Source organism: Lutra lutra, chromosome 16 (genome assembly GCF_902655055.1).
Source record: "Lutra lutra chromosome 16, mLutLut1.2, whole genome shotgun sequence".
Lineage (NCBI taxonomy): Eukaryota > Metazoa > Chordata > Mammalia > Carnivora > Mustelidae > Lutra > Lutra lutra.
The window spans coordinates 18,227,378-18,248,502 of NC_062293.1; the positions used below are offsets into that span (position 1 = coordinate 18,227,378).

The 21,125-nt window shown below is 46.1% G+C and overlaps 1 protein-coding gene across 13 annotated transcripts in view; it reads left to right on the plus strand.

Annotated features, from left to right (window-relative positions):
• Window positions 1-2,882, plus strand: part of GJC1 (gap junction protein gamma 1) — a 36,224-nt gene extending 33,342 nt beyond the window's left edge. For all 13 annotated transcript variants that reach the window (XM_047706440.1, XM_047706432.1, XM_047706437.1 and 10 more), the window contains one exon: window positions 1,269-2,882. In XM_047706440.1, coding sequence (XP_047562396.1) covers window positions 1,289-2,479 — 1,191 coding nt within the window. In that variant the 5' untranslated portion in view covers window positions 1,269-1,288 and the 3' untranslated portion in view covers window positions 2,480-2,882. The remainder of the gene's footprint in view (window positions 1-1,268) is intronic.
• Window positions 2,883-21,125: the final 18,243 nt, after the last annotated feature.

Sequence of the window (21,125 nt, forward strand, 5' to 3'; positions counted from 1 at the left end):
CTGCATTAGGGATTTTATATACATCACCTCATTTAGATGATTTTTAGTAGGATTCTGGGCAGAGATCTAAGACTCCCAGAATAAAGCTGTCCTTGAAAACGCAGTTTCAGGGGCACCTGGGTGGCTCAATGGGTTAAGCCTCTGCTTTCAGCTCAGGTCATGATCTCAGGGTCCTGGCATCAGGCTCTCTGCTCAGCAGGGAGCCTGCTTCCCCCTCTCTCTGGCTTCCTGTCTGCCTACTTGTGATCTCTCTCTCTGTCAAATAAAGAAATAAAATTTCTTTTAAAAAATTTTTTTTAAAATGCTGTTTCAAATGGATTTGCCTGTTGATTGGATTTAATGTCCTCACAATTCAGTTTGGAAACATTTTTAACATTTACCAAAAACAAAGTACAGCAACATAGAGAATCCTAGAATTTGTTACGCTGTGCAGCCCAGCTAGGGAGTGACTTCCTAGTTCCTTTCTGTCTTTTGTTTTAGTTCTTGATCATTGCCAGTTATTTGCAGCTGTATTATCTCCTTAATTCTTTCTAATATTTTGTCACCAGGTTTAAAATTTAAATTTCCTCATACAGTGCCTCTTTACAATGGAGTCCAGCTCAAGTGTCCGCATTATGTTTGTTTGTTTGTTTGTTTTTAAGATTTTATTTATTTATTTGACAGAGAGAGAGTGAGAGAGCAAGCGCACAAGCAGGGGTTGTGGCAGGCAGAGGGAGAAGGAGAAGCAGGCTCCCAGCAGAGCTGAGGGAACCCGATGCGGGACTCGAACCCAGGATTGTGATCTGAGCTGGAGGCAGTTGCTTAACCAACTGAGCCACCCAGGCGCCCTCCACATTATGTTTTTAGTGATAATCTCACCATGACTGAACAGAATAAGCTACATTTTGTTCTTTTTTTCTTATTTATATCTCACAAATAAGTCTTATGACAAGATAGTATACATAAAGAACCCAGTATGCTGGGTCTGAGAAATATATCTCAGACGGTAGCTACAATTTGAACTTTGGGACTGGGGAAGACCGGAAAGCCAACCAGACTTCCTAGGGTTCTGCAGCCTCACACAAGTGCTCACTGACTGAGGTGAATTATCCTACGTGAGATAGTAGAGCGTGAGGTGCGCTTCATGCTGTCATTCATACAGGAGCCTTGGGGTTAGATTTCACGTATTCAGAAAAGTAGTTCCTAGAGATATCATCAACAAAAAATTAAGTTGTTTCAGATTTTAATAATTTGTTCATTTTCCTTTGGGGTTTTTCCATTTTTATCAGGGCAAAGCAGTTTGGTCACCATGAGCTGGAGCTTCTTGACACGCCTGCTAGAGGAGATCCACAACCATTCCACATTTGTGGGGAAGATCTGGCTCACTGTACTGATTGTCTTCCGGATTGTCCTTACGGCTGTCGGAGGGGAGTCCATCTATTATGATGAGCAAAGCAAATTTGTGTGTAACACAGAGCAGCCAGGCTGCGAGAATGTCTGCTATGATGCCTTTGCGCCCCTCTCCCATGTGCGCTTCTGGGTGTTCCAGATCATCCTGGTGGCAACCCCATCTGTGATGTACCTGGGCTATGCCATTCACAAGATCGCCAAGATGGAGCACGGCGAAGCAGACAAGAAGGCGGCTCGGAGCAAACCCTATGCTATGCGTTGGAAACAGCACCGGGCTCTGGAGGAAACAGAAGAGGACCATGAAGAGGATCCCATGATGTATCCGGAAATGGAATTGGAGAGTGAAAAAGAAAATAAGGAGCAGAACCAACCTAAACCCAAGCATGATGGCCGACGGCGGATTCGGGAGGATGGACTTATGAAAATCTACGTGCTGCAGTTGCTGGCAAGGACTGTGTTTGAGGTGGGTTTTCTGATAGGGCAGTACTTCCTGTATGGCTTCCAAGTCCACCCATTTTATGTGTGCAGCAGACTTCCTTGCCCTCATAAAATCGACTGCTTTATATCTAGACCCACCGAAAAGACCATCTTCCTTCTGATAATGTATGGTGTTACAGGCCTTTGCCTATTGCTTAACATTTGGGAAATGCTTCATTTAGGGTTTGGGACAATTCGAGACTCGCTAAACAGTAAAAGGAGGGAACTGGAAGATCCAGGTGCTTATAATTACCCTTTCACTTGGAATACTCCATCTGCTCCCCCTGGCTATAACATTGCCGTCAAACCGGATCAGATACAGTACACTGAACTGTCCAACGCTAAGATCGCCTACAAGCAAAACAAGGCCAACATCGCCCAGGAACAACAGTATGGCAGCCATGAGGAGAACCTCCCAGCCGACCTGGAGACTCTGCAGCGGGAGATCAAAATGGCCCAGGAACGCTTGGATCTCGCAATCCAGGCCTACAGTCACCAAAACAACCCCCATGGATCCCGGGGAAAAAAAGCCAAAGCGGGGTCCAAAGCTGGGTCCAACAAGAGCAGTGCTAGTAGCAAATCAGGGGATGGGAAGACCTCCGTCTGGATTTAATCTTGGCGGGGCTTGAAACTAGTGCTTTTCATAGTTCATGGTAAGCAGCGGCTCACTGAATAATGACTTCCATTGAGTAAACATTTGGCTCTGGTTATCTTCAGGGATGCTGTTGGCTTATGATCCAAGCTCAGGGGACTCTGAAAGCGGGGCTGGGACGAGGGGAAGAAAAGGGGAAAACACAGTGTTCCTGGGCACATATTCCAGCAATAATACAGTTATGGAACTTTACATTTATGTCTTCCAGATCTGGAAAAGAACAGATATATTTAAATCATTCTTGTTGAAAAGTTTTTGTATGTACAGTATTATGGTACATTTTTTTAGTATGAGAATTTTTTTTGTATTTGTATATTGGACCACTGTAGTTATACTTTTATATTAAAGGGAAAAAAATCCTTAAGGTAATGCCTACTAGGCTAGTGTTATTACTTTTCAGCAAATGCAACCCTAGGTTTAAAGTTTTCATAGATGCTACACCTAATAAAAGTGCCTCTTGTGTTGCCGGGAAGAGTTCAGGTATGTAAGGAGCCAGAGGAGGAAGCATCAGATTTTAGTCTTGGAAAGAAAGTCCACAGTGCGGGAGGTTGAGGTCTTTTCTCCTTTACTTAAGAGGTTCTTGAGTCTCATTCATGTACTGAGACTTATATCTAACCTTTGAAAACCTATTTGTGTTTTCAAAGGGTATAAATGATTCCCTGCAAGATTCCTATAGTTATCAAGCATTACCAGCATTTCCCTTGGTGGTGTGTTTATAATTTAAGTTCTTTCAAAAGGCTTGCATACAGAGGTATCCCCAGCCTGGTAGCAGTGCAGAGTCCCTGTCCTGAGGTGTGACGAACAGTCCTGTTGCACAGCGAAGCCTCAGAAATGAGCCCCACCACGCTGCAGTTCAGTTGTGGACCTGATTTGCCTGAAATCTCTACCCAGAAACCTGCCTCTTGGGTTGCTCAAGAAACCAGTGATGGATATTTTCTTTACATATTAACATTAGAAATACAAAAATTCTCCTGTAGGCTAAGAAAACTCAAAGCTTCTTGCACTGTATGTGGCAGAAGGCCTAAATCTGAATTCAATAATTTTTTATAGTTTACTGTGAAACTTTAAATTTCTATACTTCTGCCAGTGTGGATTTCTGTGTGGAAACCAGTTAGGACAGGGATTCTGACTGTAAATAGACCTAAAGAGAATTTCAGTATTTATTCCTTATAGGCCTATCTGTTTGTTGTTAATGACTAGCATGAGGGTTCACATAACACCCATAATTTCTAGTATTTTATTGATGTTTTCGGTCCTGGATTATGTTGGAGAGCTTTTTGCTCTCGCATCACGTTCACATCATTTGTCTCCGAGTTTATGAGTATCTGAGTAAGAACTTGGTAAAGATTTAAAGAAAGGGGCCTTTGCTTCCCAGGGAGCATTTCTGTTTGAGTGTGTCACTCTCCTAAGATGAAGCAAGCCACCTCTGACTTTGGAATTCCCAAAGTATTACTTTTTATGTCTTAGTTTTAGAACATCAGTTCTTTATTATTTAGGAGAATCCTGGAGCAGCACCCTTAGGTCATTTCTTTTTCATTTCTTTCTTTGTTCTACTCAGTAGAAAATTTAAAATGATCTTCTAGCCATGCGTTAACCTTTATTTTGCTTTGCTTTGCTTTTTTTTTCTTTTTTTTTTAATCTATAAATTTTAGCCCAGAGAAGTTCCTTAGAATCTCCAAACGTCTTAAGCAGAAAGGAAACTCAGGTGAGACTAAAAGGGACTTTTCAAAGAACAGGAGACCTGACGTGTCTTGGATGATTAGTCAACACGCATAGTTTCCTTCATACTACATGTTTTATAAGGAAATTCAAGTGATTCTTCTTAGAAAACAAGCAAGATTCTAAACACCAAAGCTTAGCTAAAATGAAGAGCCATTCTTCTTAACCAACTGAGCCACCCAGGCGTCCCCATCAGTTCATTCTTCTATCTCTAGAGCTTCAAGGAGATTTCTTAATCAAAGGACAGAAAACACACAGACACTTGCATCCATCTACACAGAGCCTGAAGGAGAACAGAGTGGCTTCGCCGACAGAAAGGTTGGGGACTCGGGAGTGACCGAGAGGGAAAGGAGCCGAGCAGAAATGCCAGGCAAAGACGTGCGGCGCCAGGAGCGTCCACTTAGTTCCTGCACACAGTGCCCTGGGCATTTCTTCTTGGCTTGTTCCGAGGAGAATGTTATTTTGTATCTGGATAATTTCTTCAACATCTAAGTTACTTCACATGTACACACACTTTAAAAACCTATTTTTTTATTTTCTCGCCAGAGCTTTAATTATGACATGGAGTTCCCAACCCTCACTGCTTTCCTGGTACATTTCTTTCAGCCTTTGAACATGGGAGTTGTCCAAAGCCATTTTCCCTCATGGCATGTCACGGACCTCCCATTAGGAAGATGGCCCTACCAGTGTCTACCTTAACCCATTAATTGGGTTGATGTTGAATCTATTAAAAATGTCGTTCTGGTTATTCTGGAACGTGCAGTTATTAGTATAAAAAGCGTGTGAGCAGTGTTTGTTTTCTTACCAAAATCCTGTTCCTTTGGATTGCCGCATCAACCTGCTCTGTCGTGTGACCTTTACTTTTCTAAATTATTGAGGTCTTATAGTCTTCCCACACCAGAACTAGGGGACAGTCAACACATTTATATTTCTTAACATGGTATTAGAGTTATTCAGATGTGGTGTGTCTTTTTGCTCATCATCTGTGTTAAAATCTGTTATTCAGAAGAGATTATAAAACAGACTTCTTTCTTAGTCAAACTGAAAGGGAGAATTAGAATACATTTTTGCCTAAGAATTGTTATAGGTGTTCGCATTGTGGCTTCATCTTCGCTTATGACTTCATTTTTCCTGTTTCTATATTTGCTTACTTAAACCCACAAGTGTGTTACCTCATTCGAAGTCATTCTTCTGGGGATTTTCCTTGACTAATATCTGTAGAATTACTTTTGATAAAAATGAACTTTGCCATCTAAAATGTGTTTCACGGCCCCAACAACTCTTACCCATCTGTCTTTCAGAAGGACACCTATGTCTTTAAAGAGAAAAAATGTCATCATTTGGTACCTTAACTGTCATTTCTCCATGGTATGAAATTAAGCAGTTTACTTGCCCTTTCCAAGTTTCGGGAGCTGCTTGCTTCTCCAAAATGTTATGAAGTAGTTAGGCCCTCTGGTAAAAGATACTAAAAAATCATCTATGGGTCATTTGTCTGAACCTGGAGCTTCAAGGAAGAGAGAGTTGACTGAAGAGCGTGAGAGTAGTAAGACATCCTTCAGTGCCCTCCATCTCGGGCGTCAGTGATGGTTTGAAACACTTGTTTGAAGCAGTCTATACCAAGAATGGACTTCAGTGTTAACTCCCTTTAGTCATACCAATGCATTGCCCTTTTAGCTTATAGATGTCCGTGTTTTATTCCTCTGTTTCATTTAAGAGACAGTACACCTCTAAAAATAACATCTGTAGTTTATGATAAATTTTTGGCCAGCCAGCTTTCAGTAAAAGGCAAGTATGTTATACTTGAACCTACTTCAAGAACCTTTTTATAAAAGGGTCTTTTCTGACTGAAGAAAAGCACCTGAAGTCAAAGATACACAGTTGCTGGTCATTTTGATTGGAAGATTCCAAATATTAGATTAACTGTATCTCTATAAAATCATGTGCTCTCATGAAGGGCCTTACCACCTGAAAATAAGAAAGCCCCGGCGCCTATACAGTATTTGGAAATAAAACTTCAGTTCACCTCTATACTCTAAATCTGTAATAACTCGCAGTCACCATCAAATGTTAGAACCATTAGGTTGAATTGCATACTTGTCACTCATTCTGGCCACAGATCATGGAGAGATTAAAAGATTTTATTTGTTGTCCCTGATGCAGTTGTGTTGTTCTTAATAATGATGTTGAGTTTGGGTCATGCGCATTTTTCACCTTAATAGTCATAACTTAAAGAAGCAATCCATAGTATTCCAAAATACAGGAGTCCAAACAAACAAAAGAAAATCTTATTCCCATGCAAAACCTCTACAGAAGTAAAAGGAGTAAGCATTTTGCATTTCAGGATTGGCCTATTGAGCCAGCAAAGACCTTTGGCTATATGCTCCCAAGATTGGAAATGTTTTGTTTGTTTGTTTGTTTAAGATTTTATTTATTTATTTGAGAGAGACCATGAGAGAAGGAACACAAGTTGGGGGTGGGGGGAGCTGGAGAGGGAGAAGCAGGCTTCCCTCCCACTGAACAGGGAGCCCGATGTGGGGCTCGATCCCAGGACCCTGGAATCATGACCTGAGCTGAAGGCAGACAATTAACAAATGAGCCACCCAGTTATACTCTCCTTTTGTACTCTCACTTGTGTTTTCTTTAATAAAGCTCTTGGAAAAGTCTCTTCCCCAGGCACTAAGTATTAGATGTGGTTAACATATGGATATGAAAAAGGTAGCTAAGACCTCCAGTTATTTAAGATAATTTAAATGAAAAATTCATCTCTTAACCAGCAATCTAAGGTCATGTGATGCGCAGCTTAGATGTTGTATGAACAGCTAAAGAATTACATTCTAGTGCCAGAGATCACCCAATGCTAATTTTGTTCTGTATGTTGATGTAAAACTTAGTGGTGGGGACAGACTGCTCGGGGCCACGTCTCAGGAAGACTGGTCCGTGCCACATACAGTTAAGATTAATTCGTGGTCAGTGCATCTTTTCCCAAACTTGAAAACTCAGCTGCCAGTTAGCATCATATTGAGTATTTACCCCATTCTTTGTATAAAATAGTAACTGAGAGCTTAATGGTTTGTGCAGAAAACCTGATACGAAAACCTGTGGACCTGGCATTGCACAGTAAGTTGATCTCAGTGGGAATGCACCACCAGGAAGATATCCAAGTAGATGTTTGGGCTCAAAACCTGTCCTTTTTCACAGCTGAGTTACAACCCCTGGCAGTGCTGTGGCTGTGTGGACGGGCTTATTTCTGGCATCCTAATCCGGGAAGGGTGAAGTCTAAGCATAGAAACTGGGATCACACCCTGTCTCAGGCTCCCCTTTGGTTCTCAGGGCCTATACTCCGGGAGGAGCGCCTTCTGGAGGGCTGTTTCCTGCAGACCCAGCCCAATCTTGGTATGTCTAATCTGCCCTCTGCGGGGAAGTGCAGGAGAGGGTAGCATCTGTTGCAAGCGTGGCCTCTGTTCCCCCAGACACAGGAGGCTGGCTGGTAGGTCATGCACAGAGCGCACCCTCAGCAGCACAGATTGTAAACTGGTCAGCCAACCATATTTGGTAATGAACTTGTGAGCTGTTGGGAAAGCTGTCCTAGCAGGGAAGGCCCTCTCTTCCTTCTGAAAGTGGATTCTTTGGCAGATTTGCTATCAGAGCAGAGACTAATACCTGGAAAAGGTGTCCTCAGAGTTAAAATCTTTGCTACATGGAGTTTAAAACTATTTCTAGGGCTTATATGAATCATAATATACAATAGTTTTAGGGTTTTCTCTCCTTTAGTTACCTCAAATTGGAAGCACGTTGCCCAGGTGCGTGAAGAATGTGGAGGTTGAGGCAGAGCTGAGAACAGAATCCTGGTCTGCACAGTGGCTCAGTCTAGCACCTTTGGAGCTTTTCCTGGAGGGGCAGCAGCTGCTGGTGGGGGCCTCCTCATGGGGTCAGGCGGGTCTGGGTCTGTGGATCTTTGCTGAGGGGACCTTGCTGTCTAGAGCGCGTTTTCCAAATGTGACCGTTGAGCCGCCTGTGGAAGAAACAGGAATGCCTATTAAAATGTAGGTTCCAGGGCACCTGGGTGGCTCAGTCAGTAAGCATCTGCCTTCGGCTCAGGTCATGATCCCGGGGTCCCGGAATCGAGCCCCACATTGGGCTCCCTGCTCAGTGGGAAGCCTGCTTCTCCCTCTCCCATTCCCACTGCTTGTATTTCCTCTCTCTGTGTGTCAAATAAATAAATAAAATCTTAAAAAAAAAAAATAAAATGTAGGTTCCTTGGATGCATCTCAGGCCTTCGTAATCAGATCTAAGTTCTCTAGGCAATTGTTTAAAAATCTTTTAAGGTAGGGGCGCCTGTGTGGCTCAGTGGGTTAGAGCCTCTGTCTTCAGCTCAGATCATGATCCCAGGGTTCTGGGATCCAGCCCTGCATCAGCTCTCTGCTCAGCCAGGCGCCTGCTTCCCCCCTCTCTCTGCCTGCCTCTCTGCCTACTTGTGATCTCTGTCTGTCAAATAAATAAATAGAACATTTTTTTAAAAATCTTTTAAGGTAGAATTTCACATGTGGTGAAATTCACTATTTAGTATATAGTTGCAAATGCATACGGTTGAGTAACCACCCCTGGGAGGTACAGAATATGTGCATCACCCAACAATTTTCTGTATGTAATAATCACATTAAGTTTTGAGAACCACTGATCTTAGGGAAAAAAACAAAAACTTCAAGTGTGTACCAGGGTGAAAGGGAGAGGGTTTATTTTGAATGGTCTCATTTCAAGGTTTAGACCTGGCATTGCACAGGAGCCCACAACACCTGATGGCCTGGAGTGGAGGACTGTAGAGTGATGGGCAGAAGAATCCGTAAGGGACTTGCAGGGGCTGGGTGCTGGGAAGCATGCGGTCCTGGACTAGATGCAGAAGTGTTTTAAAATCTCATGCAATACGGACTCCAACTTCCACTTTATGGCTATGATGAGCCGCACATAAAGAGAATCCTCTCGCCTTCTGTGTCATGAGTTGGTGTCATTACTTAGAAGTTCCCCCACCCTACGTTGAATGACATCTTTGAGGAAATTAGAAATGGGAAGTGACTCAGGAGTGGAAAATGAGAAAAAGAGAAGATGACATGGTGACAGGCATTCGCTGTCTGTTGGCTTTCTCCTGCCTTCTCAATCCTGAGGAAATGGTACAGCATTTCCTTGCCCTGTCCTTGACACGGTAGGCCTATTTTCTACTAGATTCAGGGATTGTGAGAGAAAACCCAAGGAAGCCCACTGCTAGTGCCTGGAGGAAAAGCTGACCGGATTCCCTCTTTACCCTCAGCCGAACCTTCCACAAGTATCCTTGTCTGCTCTGCTCTCTGGGGCCATCACAGAGGGCACGGCTGGCTGACAGCCTTAAACCCCAGGCAAGGCAGAGCCAAGCAACTGTTCATAACCGATTTCCCTGCACAGCCAGTGACCTGAATGGGACCTGACCATGGGGAAAAATGATACAGAACTAGATCGCTTTTTTTTCCAATTTTATTTTTAGTTTGTGTAGTCCTGTGAAAGTGAAATTTTATCTTTGCACTGGGAACATTGAAAAGCACTGACAGGGAGCCCCTTTGGCCTGGCCCATTTTTCTGAAAGCACGTTGCAGCTGTGGCTTGTGCCCAACAGGCAGAGACGGATGTTTGATTCTGTACCCAGGTGCTGTGGACCACAGTGACAGGCCACAGCCTCTGCAGAATGGTCTGCATGAGGATCTGGGCTCCTTGAGATGCTTTTAAAGGCAAAAGCCCTGGAAATAGGGTAAGTGCAAATTGTCTGCGGATTGTTTACTTCACATTCTGCTGGGAAAATGATCGTGGACAAAATCTGCAGCGTTTGGCCCCGTCTCGATTATAGACCAGCTTGTGATGATGCTGCTTGATTCCAGCAGTCGGTCTGCTTTTGGGGACTCGTTGGCCTAGAAGAGACAGCGTGGGGTGGGGACTGCTTTTCCTCTCATTTAACTCATTGCCCTTAGGCAGTGAGTGGCCACTCAAGCTGGCTCTTCTGAGTAGTCTCCATGATCCTGGGAAGAAATAGGAGAGGGAAGGGCCGAGCTTTCAGCGTGGGGGCTGGGGGGTTGCTGGGGGGTCTTGAGCGGTCAGGAGGGATCTGATGTGCCCGAGCACAACCAGGGACTGCCCGAGAAGAATGAATAGATCAGCATAGGTTGGCCTGAAATACATGGCCTGGGCAGGAACCCATTACCTTTGATTCAGGGTTGCCAGATAAAATACAAGACGCCTCGTTAAATTTGAAGTTCAAATCAACAACGAATCGGTTTTTATATATTGTATCTTATATAGAGTAAATACTGATATGTTCAAAATTATTTGTCATTTTTCCGAAATTCAAATGTTACTGAGTGTCCTATGTTATTTGCTAAAACTAGCAACCCCGTCTTGATTGGACTCAGGCACGGGTTCTGAGGCTGGTAACAGAGGATGGAAAAGGCTTTTAGTCTGGGACACCTGGGTGGCTCAGTTGGTTAGGCATCTGCCTTTGGCTCATCACGAGCCCTGGGTCCTGGGATCGAGTCCTGCTGAGCAGGGACCCTGGTTCTCCCTCTGCCTGTTGTTTCCCTGGCTTGTGCACTCTCACTCTCTCTTGACAAATAAAATCTTTAAAAAAGGGGGGGGGGGGGCTTTAGTCAACTATTAGAAAAACCACAAGCATAAGCACTGTGCCAAGTCTGAGCCACTCGATGAAGAAAGGTAAGAAATCATGCTCCGGGTACACAGTGTGTTTTGGGCTTCCCTGTTTATAGCAATTCTTCTCTAATGCAAACCATTTTTTGGTTCTGTGATTTTATCAGCAATTTAATAGCCATATCAACCCAAACTCAGGCCAGCAACCAGCCTGCTTTTTTTTTCTTTTTTTAATTTATTTGACAGACAGAGATCACAAGTAGGCAGAGAGGCAGGCAGAGAGAGAGGAGGAAGCAGGCTCCCCGCTGAGCAGAGAGCCCGATGTGGGGCTTGATCCCAAGACCCTGGGATCATGACCTGAGCCAAAGGCAGAGGCTTTAACCCACTGAGCCACCCAGGTGCCCCCAGCCTACTTTTTTAAAAACTCATTTATTGGGGCGCCTGGCTGCTTCAGTCAGTAGAGATGTGACTTTTGATCTGGGGGTTGTGAATCTGAGCCCTACGTTGGACAGAGAACTTACTTTAAAAAGAAAAATGGGGGTGGACACCTGAGTGGCTCAGTTTGTTAAGCATCCGACTCCTGATTTTGGCTCCAGTTGTGATCTCAGGGTTACAAGATCAAGCCCCACGTCAGGCTCTGCACTGAGTGTGGAGCCTGCTTAAGAACCTCGCCCTCTAGGGCCCTTGAGTGGCTCAGTTGTTAAGTGTCTGCCTTAGGCTCAAGTCATGATCCCAGGGTCTTGAGATCGAGCCCCACATCAGGCTCCCTGCTCAGCGGGGAGCCTGCTTCCTCCTCTCCCTCTGCTTGTGTTCCCTCTCTTGCTGTGTCTCTGTCAAATACATAAAAATTTTTCAAAAAAAATCTCTCCATCTACCTCTGCCCCTCCCCTGCTCACACTCTCTCTTTAGAAATAAAAATGACAAACTTACTAAAACGAAATAATAAAAGCATCTTGGTCAGTACTAAAAGATATAAAACAGAAAAAGTCTCTCTCACATTTCTTCCTATTACTGTTCCTCAGAGCTAATCACTGCAGGAGTATTTATGCACATACAAGAATATACACATGATTGTTTGTTGCTTAAACACCATTTATTTGTGGGGGTTTTTTTGTTGTTGTTGTTAAAAGTGTTATTTATTTAAGTAATCGCTACACCCAGTGTGGGGCTCAAACTCATGACCCAGAGATCAAGAGTTGCTTGCTCTTCCAACCGAGCCAGCCAGGCGCCCCATTAAGCAAACTATTTATTCAAGAGAATTACAAATGTCATCTTTAGTAATAGGCTACAGGACCCCAAACCCAGAATTGGTGACACCAAAGTTAGAGATCTTTAATGAATTGTCTTGCAAGGGGGCACGTAGAAATTTCACAGGAGTGGCTAGTGCTGGTGTTCATGAATTTACTCTCCAGGAAGTTGATGAGCTCTGCACTACAACATGGACGGCTTAAAATGAAATGTAAGAGCTCTAAAGCTTTTTTAATTTCTTAAAATGAACTTTAGTGGGGGCGCCTGGGTGGCTTAGTCAGTTAAGAGTCTGCCTTCGGTTCAGGTCATGATCCCAGGGTCCTGGGATTGAGCCCTGAGTCGGGCTCTCGGGCTCTCGGGCTCCCTGCTCAGCGGGGAGCCTGCTTCTCCCTCTGCCAGCAGCTCCCCCTGCTTGTGCTCTCTCTCACTCTCTCAAATAAATAAAATCTTAAACAAAACAAAACAAAAAACCTTTTTGGGGCATAATTTGCAGACAATAAACGTGACCTCATCTAGTGTACAGTTCAATGACTTTTGTGAGGGTTTGTTTTTGTTTTTATTGTTGTTTTTTTTTTTAAAGATTTTATTTATTTATTTGACAGAGAGAAATCACAAGTAAGCAGAGAGGCAGTCAGAGAGAGAGGAGGAAGCAGGCTCCCTGCTGAGCAGAAAGCCCGATGTGGGGCTCGAACCCAGGACCTGGGATCATGACCTGAGCCGAAGGCAGCGGCTTAACCCACTGAGCCACCCAGGCGCCCCTTTATTGTTGTTTTAATGCAAATACCATTGCCTGCTGGGGCTTTTTGCGTTGTTGGTTATTCAACTTCAATGACATTTTTTCTGGTTATGTGGATATTATTACATGCTCCTTATAAAAGACTTGGAAAATTCAGGAACGAATAAAGAGAAAAGATGTCAATACTTGCCCCATCCCTAAAAAAGTCATTCTTAGCAGCGTCTCTTGTTCAAAGCACACATGCATTTATTTACCTTCAAACACATAAAAGTATGGGGGGAATAAAAACGGCCCACAGCTTCCACAGGTGAGCTCCCCAGGTGCCCAATACACACGCATGTCTTAAAAATTTAAATTACCACCCTGAGGTGCCTGGGTGGCTCAGAGGGTTAAAGCCTCTGCCTTCAGCTTGGGTCCTGAGATCTAGCCCCGCATCGGGTTCTCTGCTCAGTGGGGAGGCTGCTTCCCCCTCTCTCTGCCTGCCTCTCTGCCTACTTGTGATCTCTGTCTGTTAAATAAATAAAATCATTTTTTAAGAAAATTACCACCCTGAGCGCACAGTGAGGGTAGAGTGGCCTTTGGCTCCCTGGCCCAACATCCCTCCCCGCAGAGGTTTCCACCAGCCCACAAGCCACAGCATGGCACTGGCCTCATTTGTGGTCAACCATGACTGACACCGGTGCCACTGGGGTGTCATGTCCAGTTACAGGTCCTGAGCAAGTGCAGACAATCCTGGGGAAGCCAGTCCCTGCTACATGGGTCTCTCCAAGATGCACCCGGGGCACTGGGGCACAGGCTTCTTTTGCAGGAAGTCCACTCTCCCATCCATGGCCACCATGTTGGAGTCCCCAGAACAGGGAGTCCACCCACCTAGGAGCTAGTGTGGGAGATGGGGGCAGGTGGAAGCAGCCTCTGACCACACGTTCTCCGCCAGCGGGGACTCTCCCTGGGCCTCCAGGGGCAGGGTCACCTGTGACTTGGCTCTGGAAACCCTGAGGGAGCAGCCTGATGGGGAGCCTGGCAAGGCCAACAGTGGGCCCCAGTCCTGAGCGGCCACTGCCAGGAGTCAAGGGTTGCTGAACTCATCAGAGACCCTCTCCTCCCTGTGGACTCCAGGCTGCAGCCTGCGGAAGAATACGGGTTCTTTTAGAGCAAAACAGCAAAACACCAAAGGGGAAGTTGAGAGAACCCCTGTCCCCTTTACTATCCAAGCCCCACGTAAACCTTCATGACACCCTGTAACCATATGCCTTGCACCAAGTGGGAAATAAACTCCACGCAGCCAGTAAATAAATAAATAAAAATTAGTTAATTAATTAATCAAATTGTATTAAATGCTTTTCCTTTTTAAGACTTTTTTATTCAGGGGCACCTGGATGGCTCAGTGGGTTAAAGCCTCTGCCTTCGGCTCAGGTCATGGTCTCAGGGTCCTGGGATCGAGCCCCGCATCGGGTTCTCTCTGCTCAGCGGGGAGCCTGCTTCCCCCTCTATCTCTGCCTGCCTCTCTACTTGTGATCTCTCTCTGTCAAATAAATAAATAAAATCTTTAAAAGAAAAAGATTTTTTTATTCATATTGACAGAGAGAGAGAGGAGCATAAATGGGGGGAGTGGGAGAGGGGGAAGCAGGCTTCCTGCTGAGCAGGGAGCCCGATGCGGGGCTTGATCCCAGGACCCTGAAATCATGACCTGAACTGAAGGGAGACCTTCAAACAACTGAGCCACCCAGCCATTCATTTATTAAATGAATGAAAAATAAAAATCCCTACATCCAGTTTCCCAGCAGCATTTCTCCCCCGTGTAGCCTCTGCTCCGCTTCTTTGAATTCTCCCACAGTTTTTTCCTGTGTGGATCGCAGCCAGCACGGAAGGTGTCACCTTGTAAGCCTTTCAGCGCGGTGCTTTCTCCCTTACCGCGTCTGGGCGCGCTTCTCACACCTACGCGTGTGCACCCGCCTCACTGTGTCAACGACCACGTGGCCGGCGGCACAGCTGGGCCCACCTTCAGCTTCAGGTTTCCAGCCCCCAGTAACATGGCCTCGTCTGGCTCCATGTTCTCAAGAGAACCAGAGAGATCACCTCCCAGAAGGGGCTTTGGAGGTACCAGAGGGAAAGAGCTTGCAGATCTTTAATGGGGGGTCCTCCGCTGTCCCTCCAAGCACAGCTTCTAGTTTCTCCGTGTAGTCAGTTCTTCGAACAAGGACTGACGTACAGTCTCTGGTACCTTCCTAGAAACGAAAAGCTACATTAAATTTCATTCAAAGAACTTCCTCAGGGGCACCTGGCATGGAGCGTGTGACTCTTGAGCTTGGGGTGATGGGTTTGAGCCCCACATTGGGTGTAGAGATTATTTAAAAATAAACTCTTGGGGCACCTGGGTGGCTCAGTCGTTAAGCATCTGCCTTCCACTCAGGTCACGATCACAGGATCCTAGGATCGAGCCCCGTATCAGGCTCCCTGCTCCACAGGAAGCCTGCTTCTCCCTCTCCCACTCACCCTGCTTGTGTTCCCTCTCTCGCTGTGTCTATTCCTGTCAAATAAATAAATAAGATCTTTTTAAAAATTTAAAATGAAGGGGCGCCTGGGTGGCTCAGTGGCTTAAAGCCTCTGCCTTCGGCTCAGGTCATGGTCTCAGGGCCCTGGGATGGAGCCCCGCATCCATCGGGCTCTCTGCTCAGCGGGAAGCCTGCTTCCCTCTCTCTCTCTGCCTGCCTCTCTGCCTACTTGTGATCTCTGTCTGTCAAATAAATAAAATCTTTTTTTAAAAAATGAAAATGAAAATAAAAGAAATTTTTAAAAATCTTTTTTTTTATTTTTTTATTTGAGAGAGAGAGACAGTGAGAGAGAACATGAGCGAGGAGAAGGTCAGAGGGAGAAGCAGACTCCCCGTGGAGCTGGGAGCCCGATGTGGGACTCGATCCCGGGACTCCAGGATCATGACCTGAGCCGAAGGCAGTCGCCCAACCAACTGAGCCACCCAGGCGCCCCAAAAATCTTTAAAAATAACAACTTTCTCAGATTTAGGCCAAATCATGGTAAAAGGAAGGCGGATAAATGCACATTGCTGCTGTGGTCTGATCTGGGCACTGTTACTACTGGGTAGAAATAGGATTCCTCATCCATGAAGGCGACAGGCCCACGGCTCTGGCTCTGCTGGGCACCGTGCGCTGGGCTTCTCTCTGTCTCTGGGAGGGTTGGGGGGTAGGTACCCAGAAGACAATGGCAGCACAGGTCAGACAATGAGGAGCGCTTGAATCCAAAGGATGTTGAGCCTGAGGAAGAGAAGACTTTCCCCGCCGCGGTCTTCACGTACTTCAAGGACTGCCCCGGTCCTTTGTCTCCGGATCCTGCAGTTCTGTCTGAATAAGCAGGATTTCAGTCTCCATTCCCTTTGCAACAACACCGGTCACTAAATTCTTTTTCTTCACATCTTTGATTCTTTCTCCTTAAGCTCCTTGCTGGGCAAGTATTTTAGCAAATAAACACCAAATCTTTGACATTTATGAGAGACTCAGAAAGGCGAAGCACCCATAAAAGTCCTTTGAAGGGAGTGGTTGGCCCTGGTGTTGGAGCCACAGACCTGTTTTCCCTCGCGTTCTGGGCCACAGGGACGGCGCAGGGTGCCCTGGCCTCAACCACGAGGCTGTGCAAGGTGATCCTGGGTAGAGAGGCCCTGGGGAAGATGCAGGGAGAAAATGAGACTCGTGGGGGGCTTCACAACGCTGCAGAAAATAGGACCTTCACATAAAAGCGAGAGTCTCAGACGAGTGCTACAGAAACAGTGAGTTCAAGGGGGCGCATCCTCTAAGGCCCGGTAAGGGGGGGCTAGTAATGGCAAGTGAGAACTATGGGAGGTGCTGCCCCAGTGCCTGGACCCCGGGGAGCACTCTGCTGGGGCCTCATAGACAGGGGGTCCCTGGTGTTGGAAACATAAGGTTTCCACGGATCCATCTGGAAAGGCTAACAAGGGAAGCTAGTTGGGGAGGGCGGTGGATTTGCAAATATATTCCTAATTCTTTTTTTTTTTTTTAAAGATTTTATTTATTTATTTGACAGAGAGAAATCACAAGTAGGCAGAGAGGCAGGCAGAGAGAGAGGAGGAAGCAGGCTCCCTGCTGAGCAGAAAGCCCGATGTGGGGCTCGAACCCAGGACCTGGGATCATGACCTGAGCCGAAGGCAGCGGCTTAACCCACTGAGCCACCCAGGCGCCCCGCTAATTCTTTTTTTTTACAGCAGCAAGTCAATTCTTCTTTCTGTTGTGCATTGAGAAAGAAGTTTCCATGGTGATGGGACACCTGGGTGGCTCAGTCAGTTAGGCATCTGCCTTTGGCTGAGTCCTGGGATCTAGTCCCTCATCGGGCTCCTTGCTCAGCAGGAAGCCTGCTTCTCCCTCTGCTTGTGCTCTATCTCTCTCTCTGACAAATGAATAAAATCTTAAAAAAAAAAAAAAGAAAGAAAAAGAAATTTCCACTGTGAGCACATGCCATGAGGTACAGGCTCAAATGAAACTCTTTTTGCCTCCATACCCCAAAGTCACTCAAATTCCAGATTAAACTCGAGCTAAACAAGAACAATAGTGAGCCAGCCCGATGTTCAGGCCCAATTTTATGTTTTTCCTTTTTCTTCTAACCCAACACAAAACCCACCAGCCTGCTCTTGTCTTTGGATGGCCCCACTTCGACAAACATTGAGCGCTATGGAGTGTTGCGTGTGCTGGGAATATGGTAAAAACCAGAGCTGGCCCACCCTTCATGACCTTGGGAGTGCTGGAGAGCCTGCAGGGGACACCCAAGCCAGGCTGGCCTTCTGGAGCAAATGACATAAACTGAGAGCCAGGAGGCGCCTGGGTAGCTCAGTCAGTTACGTGGCTGCCTTTGGCTCAGGTCATGATCCCAGGGTCCCGGGATCAATTGAATCTCCCCATCGGGATCCCAGCTCAGCGGGACTTCTGCTTCTCCCTCTGCCCCCACCCCCATCCAGCTGCTGGTGCTTACTCTCTCTTGCAAAAATAAATAAATAAAATCTTTAAAAAAGAAATAAAATAATGGGGTGCCTGGGTGGCTCAGTGGGTTAAGCCACTGCCTTCGGCTCAGGTCATGATCCCAGGTCCTGGGTTCGAGCCCCGCATCGGGCTTTCTGCTCAGCAGGAAGCCTGCTTCCTCCTCTCTCTCTGCCTGCCTCTCTGCCTACTTGTGATTTCTCTCTGTCAAATAAATAAATAAAATCTTAAAAAAAAAAAAAAAGAAAGAAATAAAATAAAATAAGTTGAGAGCGAAAGGTAGAATAGGAATTAGCCAGGTAAAGTGAGAGATGAAGCTGTAAATTGGGAGAAATTCCAAGGGCAAGATTGTTAAGGAACCCAAAGACATTGGAGCTGAGAGGTGAGCACGGCCCTGAGAGGAGCTGGAGAGGGAGGAGGAGGCAAACAGGTGAGCCAGAGCTGGTGGGGGGCGGGCCCGAGGCAGGACTGGAGAGGGAAGGCCCAGAGGTGGCCGTTGCCAGGATCCGGATCTGGATGATGGGGCGGAGAAGGAGCTGGATTCTGAGCTGGCAACCTCCACTGTTTGCTCCAGGACTGGATGGGTGGTGAGGAAATGGGGCTGTTCTATCAACAGATGTGGCTCTGAAGACGTGGGGCTGGTTGCCACGGGCTGTTTTTGACGTGGTGGTCTTGTTTTTATTTATTTATTTTTATTTATTCTTACATTTTTTTATTTTTTAAGATTTATTTATTTATTTATTTGACAGACAGAGATCACAAGTAGACAGAGAGGCAGGCAGAGAGAGAGGAGGGAGGAAGCAGGCTCCCGGCTGAGCAGGGAGCCGGATGCAGGGCTCGATCCCAGGACCCTGAGATCATGACCTTAAGGACCTATTTAGCTAGAGGCTTCCATCAAGGTTAAAACAATAACGTTGTTTAACCCTTGAACTGTCCCTGCTCCCCTTCCCCCAGGGGATTTACTTAAAAACAAGTCCCGAAAACCAGCTCCAGGTAACAAAGCTCAAATACAAGGATGGGTCAGGCCTGGTGGAGACATCCGATCAGTGGGGGGACGCATACTGTCTCCCTAGTTACCAAGGAGTCTGGGCCCCTCCCTTTGGGTACCTTTTGGGCACCAATTCTGACCAAGGTGATAGGCTGGTTCAAATGTCTACTAGGGTAAATTGTGATTCAATTGGTCACCTAGCATGACTGTGCAGCTTTTTCTGTGTATTACAGTGTCATCGGCCACCTGTGCGTGGCCAGGCCCAACCGCATGGCCTTTGCCCTTAAAAGCTATTCTGGGAAACAGAGAAAGGTCGCCCTCTCTGCAAGAGGCGTGGCCCTGGCCAGTCAGTTTGATTCTTGATGCTTGGCGTGAAATAAAGCTTTGCTTGACCTTCGCTTTGTATCAGTCTCGCTCCTTTAATCATGGACCCGTTTTGGGGGGGCATAACATATGGGGGCTCTGCCGGGATTAAACGATGAGAACTGAGCCAGCATCAGAATTTCTGGGAAAAGCCTCGAGGTAAGATCTCACAGATTTTACTCTGTGGGATCCGCCTATCTCCAGTGCTCTGTGAGATCGGTCTGTCTGTCTGGGTGGAGCTCCAGGTATAGCCCACCGGGGAGAAGCTGGACGCGGCCATGCTCCCCAGGGCTGGAGAGGATGCGGGGACGCCCCTTCCCTCCACTGGCAGATCGCCAGGGGGTTTGAGTCCCCCTAGACAGTGCGGGGGTTCGAGTCCCCCTGGGCGGCCAGAAGATCAAAAAGTCCCCACCGGTGGCAGGTTCTGGGTAAGAACGGCTAGGCCTGCGGTTGCCTTTGTCTTGTCTTTTTGTTGTCTCCTGTGCTGTTTGCTGTGTTGAAGGAATGGGGCAAGCCGAGAGTAAGGGACTCTGACTTTTAATGGCTATAACTGGAGCCAATTGGGGGTAGTCTAACTCGAGACAGAGACTTTAAGGAATATTCCTAAGCAGCTGCTGAAACTACCTTTGTTTCGGGGACATTCCCTGCCCTCTCTGGCCCGACGGAGACTGCCTAGCCCTTCCCCCTTGCTGGCGGGAAAGCACGGTGTCTGCTCCTCTCTTGGAGTTGAGGAGCCCTAGAACTGGGAACCCTTTCTCTGCCTTCTGGTGGCACCTTTTTCTGTTCTTCACTGTCGGGAAACAAGAAGAGCGCCCCCTGGACCCAACACCCCCCACTCCGGATCTTCCCACCTGGGTCTCAGGTAAACATTCGAAACGGAGTGGGCCCAGGTGGAACGTAAATCAGTATTTGAACTAAGTTAAATTTGTTGGGTTAATTAGGATAAACATGCCCTTTGAGTTAACAGTAGTAAATGTGAAACTTCAGAATTTTTACTTCAGGTCAGATAAGCTCGTGTTATTTGTTAAAATCAGTTAAAATCTGTGTTAAATCTATTAGCAAAAGATGACTAAACTGATGGTTAATTGTCTGTCTCAAAGTTTAATGGGTAGTTGTTAAAGTAGCTTTCGAAGTCTTTGCTAACCTGAAACTTTAAACCAAATGGGATAAAATGCTAGAGTGCTGGTTGCTGGAACTAGGTTTGTGTTTTTGAAATCTGTTGGTAAACATGTTTTGTGCTTAACTGATTGATCTAAAGAATTCTGTTGTAACAGTTCGCAATTGGTTTATATTTAATCTTCAGTAGAGGTTAAGGTATTTCTAAGAGTACAAAATTCTGCTAAGTGTAACTAAGACTGACGGAAATAAGGGAAACAACTGTGTATGTAGAAAAGTAGGAGATATGTAAAAAGGAGAGAAAAGACCAGATGCCTGATCCTGTTTGAATAAGAAAGAAAAACAGCCCCGGGTCCACTGTCTGAGCTAGATCCATTCATAAAGAATGGAAGGGGAGACTGATTGCCTCCCATTAGCCAGAGATACCCAGAGAGGGGTGTCCAACCTGTTTGAATGAAGAGTGCCTGACTGTGTGAATGTGTCTGTATGGCTCCACCGCTCAGCTACGGAGTCTGAGTGGGCTGCACCCTGAGTCTCGCGGGGCGTCATATGGCATAACGGTCATCTACTCCACGGAGTAGCCTGGTCCGGGGCTTATACGGACAGACCTTAGCTAAGATGCTCCTAAGTTCCCGCGAGGGACACAAGCAGGACAGCATCTGAAAGATCCCCCTCCCTTTGTCTGCGACATCATTCACGATGGGAGGGAAACCCAGAAAACTCACTATTTTAGAAAAAAGAGAGGAAAGACACTGGCATAAAAAAAAAAAAAACAACAAAA